The sequence below is a fragment of the Bactrocera oleae genome, chromosome 2, assembly GCF_042242935.1.
Source record: "Bactrocera oleae isolate idBacOlea1 chromosome 2, idBacOlea1, whole genome shotgun sequence".
NCBI classification, from domain to species: Eukaryota; Metazoa; Arthropoda; class Insecta; order Diptera; family Tephritidae; genus Bactrocera; species Bactrocera oleae.
The window spans coordinates 60,924,370-60,936,705 of record NC_091536.1 but is presented as its reverse complement, the minus strand read 5'-3'; the positions used below and the strand labels follow the sequence as shown (position 1 = coordinate 60,936,705).

General features: G+C 39.0%; 1 protein-coding gene across 1 annotated transcript in view; it reads left to right on the top strand.

Annotated features, from left to right (window-relative positions):
• Positions 1–12,336, top strand: part of LOC118683889 (serine-rich adhesin for platelets) — a 196,739-nt gene that overhangs the window by 139,217 nt on the left and 45,186 nt on the right. The window contains exon 4 of the mRNA XM_036378359.2: positions 2,128–3,996. Coding sequence (XP_036234252.2) covers positions 2,178–3,996 — 1,819 coding nt within the window. The 5' untranslated portion in view covers positions 2,128–2,177. The remainder of the gene's footprint in view (positions 1–2,127; positions 3,997–12,336) is intronic.

Here is a 12,336-nt window from a genome sequence, read left to right as displayed (position 1 = left end):
TTATATGGGAAATAGGTGTGGTTGTGATCCGATTTCGCCCATTTTCACACTATAACATAGAAATGTGAGAAAAATGTTATGTACTGAATTTGGTTAAAATCGGTAAGTAGATCCCAAGATATAGGTTTCCACCAAAAGGTGGACGGTTTCTATAAAATCATATCACACCATCTCATATAGATAAAATTTAATGTCTCTGCCGTGTTTAGTGCTTGAGTTTAGTTGTCCCCCGATTTCACCCATTTTCACACTGTCGATAGAGGTGCTAAAAACATTTGTTCTCATTGAATTTTGTTATTATAGATTTAGCGGTTTAGGTATGCTCATTAAACTTATTAGGGGACGGGACCACGCCCACTTTTTAAAAATGTGCTAAACTGCAGATTCCCCTCCTTGATCGTGTATACTAAATAACAGTCTTGTATCTTATTGTGCAGCTTAGTTATGGCAATTTATTTGTTTTATATTAATGGCGTTTTGTGGGCGTGGCAGTGGTCCGATTACGTCCACCTGCAATACCAACCGTCGTACGGTACCAAGAAACATGTTTACCAAGTTTCATAAAGATGTCTCAATTTTTACTCAAGTTACATACTTCACAGACGGACGGACATACACTCACCCGTGTTTCAACTCGTTTCTTCATCCTGATCATTTATATATATAACCCTATATCTAACTTGATTACTTTTAGGTGATACAAACAACCGTTAGGTGAACAAAACTATTATACTCTGTAGCAACATGTTGCGAAAGTATAAAAAGTTATGCGTCATATACGGTCGTTTGAAACGGTAGGTTTTCGGTGGAACTCAAAGATTCTGTAGACGCTTCAGACTGAGAACATACAAAAGTCTTACGAATACATTTTAGAATAGCTTAAATAGGCATACTTGAAATTGTGAGTTGGTTTCCTCAAACATACCCTTCCCGTCTTTTCTTCCCTTAAACACTCCTAAAAAAGCCCTATCATACAATCAACGGGAGTTATTTCTAGAAAACGTGAAAACAAGTTAATTTTTGCATATGCTGCGCTCATACGCTACGGCAGATTAAAGACACCAATTTGCGAAAACGCCTTTGGCAATAAAGTGCGATTTTTAATAAAACCAAATAATTTTAAACCTCAATTAATACCGCAGATACCAACCCAAACTCAAATGGGCAGGTAGTGGCAACTAAAGTATTGCAACAACAGTGCTATTAGACTTGCAACAGGCAACAAAGAAAGAAGTAGCAGCACCACCAGCTGCCACTTGCAATGAAATTGCATTGCTTTGAATATTTTGTGGCAATTTTTTTTTCACCAACGCGTCTCTTGCCACGTTGACCGCCAACTCAAGAGCTCCGTCTAATGCTTATGCGCGTGCATGTCCGTGCAGCAGCAACGGGGTAAGCAGAAAAAGCAAAATCTTCCGTCGTTGCAAATTAATTTTCCTGCTGGCCAAAACGAATTAATCACCTAAATGCGGCGGCCGCCTGATGTCGCTTTCGTTGGTGATGCTGTTGCTTGTTCACTTGGCCTGCGAAGCACTTGCCGAGTTGTTGCGGCTGCTGCTTGCCACTGTTGGCATGCTAATGTTGCTACTACCGCATGGCTATCTGCTACCTGTTGCCATACTGCCCTCAAGGCATTAAATTCATAGTTGAACCATGTGGCAAGCGGTAGTGCGACGCCAGGACATGTGCGAGCGGTAATCGACAGTAAATCGACTAACGAGTTTTGCTGTCTTTCCATTTTTTGTTGCAGTTGTGATTGTTGCTTACCTCCTACAAAAGTTCACCATGATTTTCCATTTCCGCCGAAGAATGAAGCAAGTGGCCGCCGTGATCTGTGATGTGTCTGAGTTTTGTTTTTAATTGTAGCACCTTCGAGAATTTGAAAGTCAACAAGCAATCAAAAATGTGTGGGAAATTACGATAAATCGGAAAGAACTAAAATTATTATCTAGATCTAGATGTGAGTATAGGCCTAGTCATCTTTTAGCTTTGATTTGTGCTAAAATTGATCTGACTGGTTGACTTAAGTTTCATATGCTGGTATTATATAAATGCAGGTTTAAATTTTTAAATTTTTATGAAAATAGTTTTCACCAATTTAACGCTTCTGTACTGCTTTCTTTACAGTTAGACCGACAAACCTTTCGTTCTTGCATCTTCAATGGCCATTTCTTGCCATGTCCAGGGCTCGTGAGTTGGCCTTACTTGAAAAATGGACTGATGCTGCTGCCGCAACTGCCACCAATACATTCCCACCCCTCGCCTCACCCACCTCGCCGAAGGCAACGAAATTCTGCTGTTGCCCGAATCGGCGCCGCTATAACTTGAAACAGCCAAAGGCGAAATCCACCTTAGATGCTCGGAATATTTTTTTGGATAATGATTTTACGTACATTGATGATGTCGATAGGCAAGACGATAGCAACAACCACATCAGCATCAAAGGTAACAACGACCGAAACTACAGTAGTGTGCGACGTAGTGAAGCGCGAATCGATAGCACCGACAACTTCGCAGACAGCGTAGCATTAGTCAGCCTTAAAGGATTAGACGGACATCAGCGTGAAACTGACAAGTGGCTGCTATTGCAAAAACAAAGCAGAGAGGAGTGTGCTGCCACAATCGTCGGTAATAAATTTGCGGACGATTACGATGATATCTGTGATGTTGTCAACAATGCCGGAAATTGTAGATCGCGCATAATGAATACAGCGCCACAATTGCCAACAATACAGCAAAAGCAGCAACAACCCAAAAGTGTAGAGTTAGCAACGCAATGCCACAAAGCGGAACATTTGCAAGAAAGGCGACATGACAAAAGCTCTCATAATAATAGCAACAGCAAAACAAGCGCTAACGATAAGAGCAACAGTTACAATAACAACATCTGCGATTGTGAAAATGACAAGAGCGATGGTCATAACAGTAACAACGCTCTGATTGGGAACGAGTATCATCCGAAAGTGGCAGGCGGCACCAGCACAGCAACAGAAGTTGCAACAACAGGAAAAATTGTTGGCGACAATTGTGCGGGCGCATGTAAAAGTGATGAAAGTGTTGTTTGTGAACAACAACAACAACAATACGAACAGCAACAGCTGGCTAGCGACTGGCTTGCCGACGACCATAAGAGCGATCAAAAAATAAGCCAAAGACTTAGCGATAGTGAACTTAAGCATAGCAATAGTAATTGTAAGGGACAACAAAAACAACACTGTGCAAGTGTTGACATTACAAGCGACAACGGTGACTTTAGTGAGCAACAAGCGCGCGTTAATTGCCAACTTGACTCATCTACAACGACGACCGCGCCCGATTCGAACCGATCGACTTCACAGCAAAAACAAAGCCAAAACAATAGTATCAACTATAGCAACGATAAAGCCAACAACAGCGAAAGCGACAGCAAAATTGATTTACAGAATAAAATGACAATAACCACAACGAATGCGGCGAGTCGCAAGCATTCGCGCGTCGAGTGTGGGTTGAGATCAAAAGCAACAACCCCAGTCACAAACGCATCGACAGCTACAACGAAAAACGGCATCACGACAGACAACGCTTCCACAACGACCACATCGGAAATTGTGCCCAGCGGTGCGAGAACAGCGACGAACATGACTGGCAACACTGCAACAACCGACATGCCAACAACAAGTCTAGCAGACGTTGCAGCGGTGCACTTTCGGAACACTGCCGCATCACCAACGCCATTGTCGCGCCCATCAACGCCCTCTCTAACAACTGTGATCAAAACAACGCTGGTGAAGCGAACGCCTTCGACGGAATCGTCGAAAACTCCATCGCCAGTCACCACACCAACAACTATAACAAAGTCTATTGTCACCGCGACAGTGTCGGCACGAGCTTACAATAGTGTGGGCAATGCTCGAACGGGAGGAGAAGTAGTTCCTGGCAGTCCGCAGGAAACGTCGTCGGCGGCGAGACCGCGCACATCCGTAAAACAACGCATTGCTGCCTTTGCCGCTGGGAATGGTGAGTATTAGTGTGGTACAGAAATGTTAATGGGGAAGGGGTAACGATTTGAGCAAAATAATTTAATAATCCTGAAACGTTGACGGAGGCAAACTTATACCCCAATTATTTAAGGCGACTATTGTATAGTTGTTGGTAGTTGTTTAAAGAACGCAGAAAAGTTTTAGTTTGAGTATATTATTCAAAGGGGAACTTTTTAACTTTGTGGGCTACTCCGCAAGCGTTAACAAAAACTCGTTTTCGAAATATACACTTACTTAGCTTACGGATATAACTTATAAAGACTAAGGACCGCTACATTAAGGTAATACCTACATAAGATTAGCCTAAACTTAGGTGACCTTATTTGTTCCCGCAAAATCCGGGTTAGTCATTGATTTTTTCCATATTATAAATCAATGAAAATCGCGATATATAATAGGTGAGAGAGCAACACAATTTTATTCAATTCATTATTTTTTTTTTTAATTTCTAAGCACGGGACGCAAACCGGGACGAATGGTCAGCTAAGCGTAACCCTTATGGGAATACATTGTTATTGAGACCTTCGACTAGAAATTATTCAGTTATGACTTAGCTTACTGCTTCTGCTAATTGACAGCATTCTATTGCAAGTATGAAACTTTCAAATACCTTTAAAATAATTGTGCACTCTACTACAGAAACAATTTATTATTTCGTAAAGTATTCACCGAGTTACTTTGAAATTTGAACACGAACCGAACGTGATATGCCATAGGATTGCTTATAAATACGGAGAACAAAAAAGGTTGTTGAACAATTTACATAATTTGAGAATAATTCAAAAACAACAACAACATTAGTAAAAACAAGTCAAAAGGGCACGAATATGTTGGAACCGAAAATGAATGAAAAAATGCCACTGACCCAATGTGCTACTGAACGAATTACAGCGCTTAATAAGAGTTTGCTTCACGTTTTTGCTTTGTGTGTACAGGAGTGCACAACCGGAGGCAGTTGTCACATTGCTCTCGCGATACTAAGTGACTCATTCACCGAAGTGAACGAGTATCAAAACAAACAGCGGATGAGTCACGCTAATGAGGCTTGTTTGCATGAATCTGAGCTTAGAAAAGACAAAAGCCAAAACCAAAAACCAAAAGGGGAATAATTGCCAACGATTATGCGACTTTGCAGTAATCAAGTCATTTGCAATCGAACAAACGCAAATAATATGGAAAAAGTACAAATTACTGGGTGTGTTGCTTCCGCGCTGCAATAAAATTAGCAATGGCTGCACTATGCATGTGTCTTGGTCTTAATTTTTCGTACTTTTTCGTATTCCCCACAGATATTTATCAAGTTTTATTTCACATTTTCCATTCAACAGAGATTGACACATTAGCTATTCACTGCGCGCTTCATACTTTGTGGCATGCCACATCCTTGGTAATTCTACATTCAACTTATTTATGCAAAAAACAACAACTCATGCAAACTCCACGCTTTTTTGCGGTCTGTAGGTGTATCTCGGGCGGAGCATATGGAAATTGTTGTAGAACTAAGTACGCACAATATGTGTGTAATTGTTATTGTTGTTCCTTACTGGGTGCAGTCATATGCACTTTTGCGCGCATAATATTTGTTTGTATACGCATTGCAGTACGCTTATTCACCTTTAATAGCTGTACAGCTTTTGTAAGGGTCCCGCACAATAATAAATAATAGAAACGACAACTTTAAGCAAAATGAGAATAATGTGGAAACATTATATCAAAACGTTTATATATATATGTATTTCCTTTTACTATATTAATGGCCATAAAAGCATTTTTATACTCTTGCAACATCTTGTTGGGGAACATAACAGTTTTGTACAACTAACGGTTGATGGTAACACCTAAACCTAATCGAAATTGATATAGGATTATATATACATATATAAATGATCAGGATGAAGAGACGTCTATGTCTATAACCTGAGCAAAAATTAAAATATATTGATGAAACTTAATTCACATGTTTCTTGGCATCATAAGAAAGTTGGTATTGCAGATGGGCGTAACTGGACCATTGCCAGCCCTCAGATATAAGGCTGTTGTTTGGTTTTAATTTTAAAAAAGTGGTCGTGACTCCGCCCTCTTATAGGGTTAATGTGCATATCTCCTAAACCACTAAAGTATATAATACCCACACTCTCTCACAACAAATCCTTTTAGCACCTGACAGTGTGAAAATAGGTGAAATCGGATGACAACCCTGCCCACTCCCCATATAACGGATTTGTTAAAAAATACTAAAAGTGCAATAACTCTATAAATAAATGCGTCAGAGTCATACAATTTTACACCTGAGATTCTAGAAGAAGGCTGTATAGGCGCCGCTGCCAAAATTGGATGTCGAACGTGGCACCGCCCACATTTGAAAACCCATAATTCTAAACCTGATTGACCGATTTCAACAAAATTCGGCAAGTAATATTGTACCGATTTCTATGTTACAGTATGAAAATGGGCCCTACTACTTGCCGTAGCCTCCATATAACTAATATCAAAATGTTCAAACCTCTAGTTGACTTTACCCCTTATATATTGTCGATTGTATGTGAGATTGTATGTTGATTGTAATCCATTCATGATTCGTCGATTTCTTTCGCAACATTTAATATAAAGTTTTCCCAACACCTGAAGGTATTTAGCTAGCTTTGATTCTTGCAAGTTGCAAGAGTATTTTATACTTCAGTTACGTCCGAACTTAGCCCTTCCTTACTTGTTATTTTGAAATTTCATCAGGTTTTGAAACAATTCCGAAATTGAAATAAGGCCGTGTTGAAGCATTATTTTATGACTGGTTTGCGATTTATGAGAATACACAGAATTGTGAAAAAAACACAAAAAAGCATAGTTTCAGCAATAGAGAAAGCAAATAATTTTTGAGCAGAACACTGAAATTGTTTACTAAGAGAAAATGCTACTAACTCTCTCTTTATTCATGTCATCTGCCAGATTTCCATCTGGTACATTTAAATTAAGATACCTTTATTTAGGTAGCTTAGTATTGCATAATAGGTATTAATTTTAGGATTCTTGGGATATAGCTGAATCTAACACAGCCCATATTAAACCATATATGTAAATGAGATAAATCAGACGGCTGACTTCCCCATCCTATAATATCACTGAAAAATATTGAGAAGGCATCTGTAAATACTAAAGTTAAGAATATTGTGTATGTTTTGGATCAACCAAAAATATCGATGTACTCATACTGATATAACTGACATCAAGGATATTTCACTATAATAACTTCTCCTTAGCGTTGCTTACGAAACAAGCTAGTATTATTGGTGATAGGCAAATGAGGCTTCAAAGAAGTGCAATTCACACAAACAATAGGTTCAGGAAAATGGCATAAAGACCGCCTGCAATCGAGATTGGCACGCTAAGAAAGTCTATATTTTTAAGTCAGCAAACGACACTACGCACAATGCCTTCCCAGCTTAGCGCACATGAGTCTATCAGTAGGCTATATTGGTATAGACATCATAACCTTTACAGACGCAACGCCACGGGCACTAACAAATTGTTTGCTTTATAGTTTTCATTGCTTCCAGCAAATATTATATTTGGCGTGAAATACGGGCTAAGTAATATTTTCTCGTCTATACTTGTAGTATGCTGCTCATGTAACATATTTATGTCGGCAGGTATCCGCCTGAGTGCTGCTGTCTGTGGCACTGTGGCGGACTGGTCAATTTTTCAAGGAATCGTAGTATAGACGTAGAAAGCGACATAATCGAGCTTAGCGTTGATATTAAGTTGGGTTGCCGTAAATGCTAGAGCTAACGGCGGCTATTACGGTCATGCTACTCCGTAGCATAGGCTATGATGACGCTAGCTCAGCACTGCAACGAAACGTGAGCAATGCGCGCAAGAGTATACGGATGGTAGCCAACATTGGACACCCTATGAACTCACATCGATAATGCTGCCCTCTGCTGGTTTGCAGCTCTATTTTCATTTAGTCTCAGCTTTTGACGCAGCCGCTTTGCATGCCTTAAATTTCCGTGGACAGACTTAGTTGTGCCCGCATATATCGGCTACATTCCCTTTTTCTCTCGTTACGCCGGCGTTGATTGTTTGTGGTCGTTGTCTCGTTAGACACTGCGTCGTATTATGTACTTAGTGGTAAGTACTCTGGACTGGAGTTTAACGCAATCTGAAACCTGCGACAAGCATTCAACAGTCATCTATATTCCTTCCCTACCACACTCGCCTGCTGTCTTGCCCTTCTTTGATTTACTTTATTCCCTATTTACACACAACCCGCCAGCCAGCTCCCTTTGGCCAAACGCACTTCATATTCTTTGCGACAAGCAGCTTTGCATGGTGTGTTTTTCCTTGTCCTAATCATAGATGTCAGCCATCGAATTTCAGAGGCGATCGAAAATTAATCTTAACCTAATCTTAATAACAGCATAGTCTTGTCTTTCACTTAAAGGTTTTAGCAGATTTTCAACGCGTCTATGGCGATAATGACAAGAAAAGTATTGTAGTTTTTATTATTATTCTTGATTTCACTATTGTTATTGTCGCCATATGCCCGTTTGTATTATTATTTTTTTGTTTTTTTACTTATATCGCTGTTAAAACTTGCTCCTTCAATGAGCCATTAGTGCTTTCCGCCGTTGGCAGTGTGCTCCGCTTTGGCGCAGCATGTTCAGCCGCGTGCTTGTTCGACTGCGAGCCACTTAGCTGTGTTATGATAGTCCTCAATTAGTGTTTTAAGATGAATTGCCTTTAATGCTCGATATAAGTCGAGATAGTGCCAGTGCGGCAGCCTTCCTAGCTGTGTACCTTACAAGTATATAATTCACCGACTCCTTCCATACAATCGCCTTTGTGCGCTTATCTATGCGCTTCGTTGATTGTGGCACTTTCTTTAGTGTACTACATTTACTTGAATCTTGGCGGTGTTTGCGGTAAGTAAGTGTGAAAGTTTCGGAATTATTACACCACCGCCTTCATCACCACGTTTATCTACCCAACACAGCTAGTAATCCGACAAAAGCCTAATTGGTTTATACAAATTACTGTGATAGATCGATTTTCACTGTTTTAGGTTTTATCCAGCTTTGGCTTATCACACTCTGAAATTGGCAGGTGTATGTTGAGCTCGGCTTGCATAGCTTTGTTTTATCTATGCTTGTACGTTTACATCTATAGATTTTCGATCGAAGATAAAAACTAATTCCAGTTATGTTTATTTCAGTTTATGAATATATAATATACTTGTACTTATCCCTAACGTGTTATTTAAAACACTACATATCGACCTTCGCTCCTTGTTTTTAAATTGAATCAATTACGACGTAATCAACCAAATTTTTTGGAATATACCTATATGGACCGACATAACATACGAGTTAGAAGCGCCATACAAAGAATATAAGGACTATTTAAACTTGAATAAAATTACCATAAATTCTGTTGCCTCTCTTAACTTGTTGCTACAGAGTATAATAGTGTTGTTCACCTAACGGTTGTTTGTATCACCTAAAACTAATCGAGTTAGATATAGGGTTATATATATATAAATGATCAGGATGAAGAGACGAGTTGAAACCCGGGTGAATGTCTGTCCGTCCGCCCGTGCAAGCTGTAATTTGAGTAAAAATTGAGATATCTTCATGAAACTTAGTACACATGTTTCTTGGTACCGTAAGACGTCTGGTATTACAGATGATCATAATCGGCACACTGCCACGCCCACAAAACGACATTAATCAAAAACAAATAACTTGCCATAACTAAGCTCCGCAATAAGATACAAGACTCTTGTTTTGTACAAAGGATCACATTAAGAAGGGGCATCTGCAGTTAAAATTTGTTTTAAAAAATGGGCGTGGTCCCGCCCCTAATATGTTTAATGCGAATATCTCCTAAACCGCTAAAGCTATAATAACCAAATTCACCGGGAGCAAATATTTTTAGCACCTCAAACGAGTATACCAGTTGACTTTGCGAGAGTATAAAATGTTCGGTTACATCCGAACTTAGCCCTTCCTTACTTGTTTATAATGATTTATATGCAGTGTCTACTTATATACAAGGTACAATTTAAAAGTTCCAGGACTTTTTAAACAACGCGGCTTCTAGTGGCGCCATCTGTCTGAAATTGTTAACCCTCAATTGTGTATTCTTCAGTGCTGTCGTATAAAATTTATTTATATAACAGCTGACTTATATAACAGCTGAGATATAGCGCTACATGTGACATTACATTTGTAGTGGCGGTCGGAAAATGAGCATCGAACAAAGAGCCAACATTAAGTTTTGTTTTAAACTTGGTAAAACTTTTACCAAAACTCATCAAATGATGAAACAAGCTTATGGCGATAATTGTCTATCCCGTAGCCGTATTCACGAGTAGTTTCAACGTTTTCACAGTGGTCGTTAGGACATAAAATTCCAAGGGTATTGTCCACAAAGAATTTGTTCCACCCAGCCAAAACGTTAATGCGGTATTCTACCTTGAAGTTTTGAAGCGTTTGGTAGCACGTATTCGTCGCATTCGGCCCGAATATCGCGAAGATGGAAGTTGGCTTTTGTTGCACGATGATGCGCCGTCTCATCGATCGACGTATGTGGCCGATTATTTGACCAAAAATCAAATTTTAACAATCAACCACTCCCCGTATTCACCTGATATGGCACCGTGCGACTACATTTGGCCATGAAAGGAACCCGCTATGCTGACGTTGATGCCATCCAAAAGGCGACGACCGCCATCCTCAACGCTATACCGACAAATGGCCTAAAAAAGTCATTCGATAACCTTCTTGAACGTGCAAAGCGTTGTATTCAGCCGGAAGGAGACTATTTTAAAGGCGACCAATAAATTTTTCAAAAAAAAAAAACAAATAATATTCTTTTTTTAATAAAAGTCCTGAAACTTTTGAATTGCACCTTGTATAATAATCAGTTCGTTGTTTGCTTTGTTGTGGAAGCTAAAGGAAATCGTATCGTACTGCCATAAAAACTGTTTGCAGAAATCCTCTTAGAAAACAGAAAATTCTGTCAAGACAAATGGATATATCGGTCATCTTCTGACAATGCGCTTGAAGCAAATTAGGCTCAACCGATGCAAGCGGCTTCGTCAATGGCACGCGGTCAATGGCCATGAAAGTGTCATTTTTGACCGATGAAACAGTTTCCATTATTTAAGAAGTGTTTAATAACAATGAAAAAATGTTATTCCAAAGATTCAACATGGTCATCAGATTGTGCTGCTTTAATGATTTGATGGGGAAATTTAAATGCGTTACACCGCTCTACTTCTGTGAAAAAGGAGATAAAACTGAGGCAAAAGTGCCCCATCAGGGCGTTGTAGAAGGCATGTTGAAGCAGTTAAGTAAAACTCTATTCCATGTAGGGCATTGGATCTTTCAGAAAGATTATGCTTCAGCACATAAGCAAGAACCACTCAGCATACCCTACAGAAATTTAGAGAGTCTCAAAAAATCTTTGGTTCGAGCAGCGTCCTCAATGGAAATTGTGCGTGTTGCTATCGATAAATAACCGAATCGTTTGAGAGCTTGTGTAAAAGCAAAAGGAGGCAATTTCCAATAAAATTTGGAACATCGCGCATTTAATATCGCATTATTAAATAAAACTATTCCATTTGTATAACGGCTTGAACTTGTAACAGAACTTATGGCTGGACTTGTATAAGTATAAATGACAAATTTGTATACTTTTGGACACCCATAGTTCCTTGTTACACACATCCGGCAAGAAACATTACTCTTTGCATTATCAGTGATAATTTTACGCATTTTTAAAATAGTTTTACTTTATTCTCTAACTCATCCAAAACATACAAGTATAACCACTTTCTGTTTATATAAGTAAGTCTTCAAAAGCTTACAGATATATTCAATTGTCAAAGTTTGCGAACAAATTGCGAGCAATCATTTGTGCGGACTTAAGCGCTCAGGTAACACACCATTTCCGTATAAATCTATTTATATCTATACTATACCTACGAGTATGTGTATACAGATATACAATAGTTCAAAGGCAATCAGCGACTTCTGTTTGAAATTCAGCGAAAACAATTAATCAATACCGGCTGCAGAAATCATTAAAACAGTAAGGTCGTCAGGTTTTACGATAAATTAAATGAATTTGTACGAAAATGAATAATGAAAGTTAAATGAATCGGAAGAGATTTTGTTCTTCAAATATTATGAACCAAGTTGAAACTTGTTTGCTTTTGATACTTCTTTGGAGAACATTATTTGGCCCGATAACAATGGTTGCCAAATTCCAGATTATTCGTTCCAAAAATTTTTTTGGAGATGGAACTTTTTTTGTA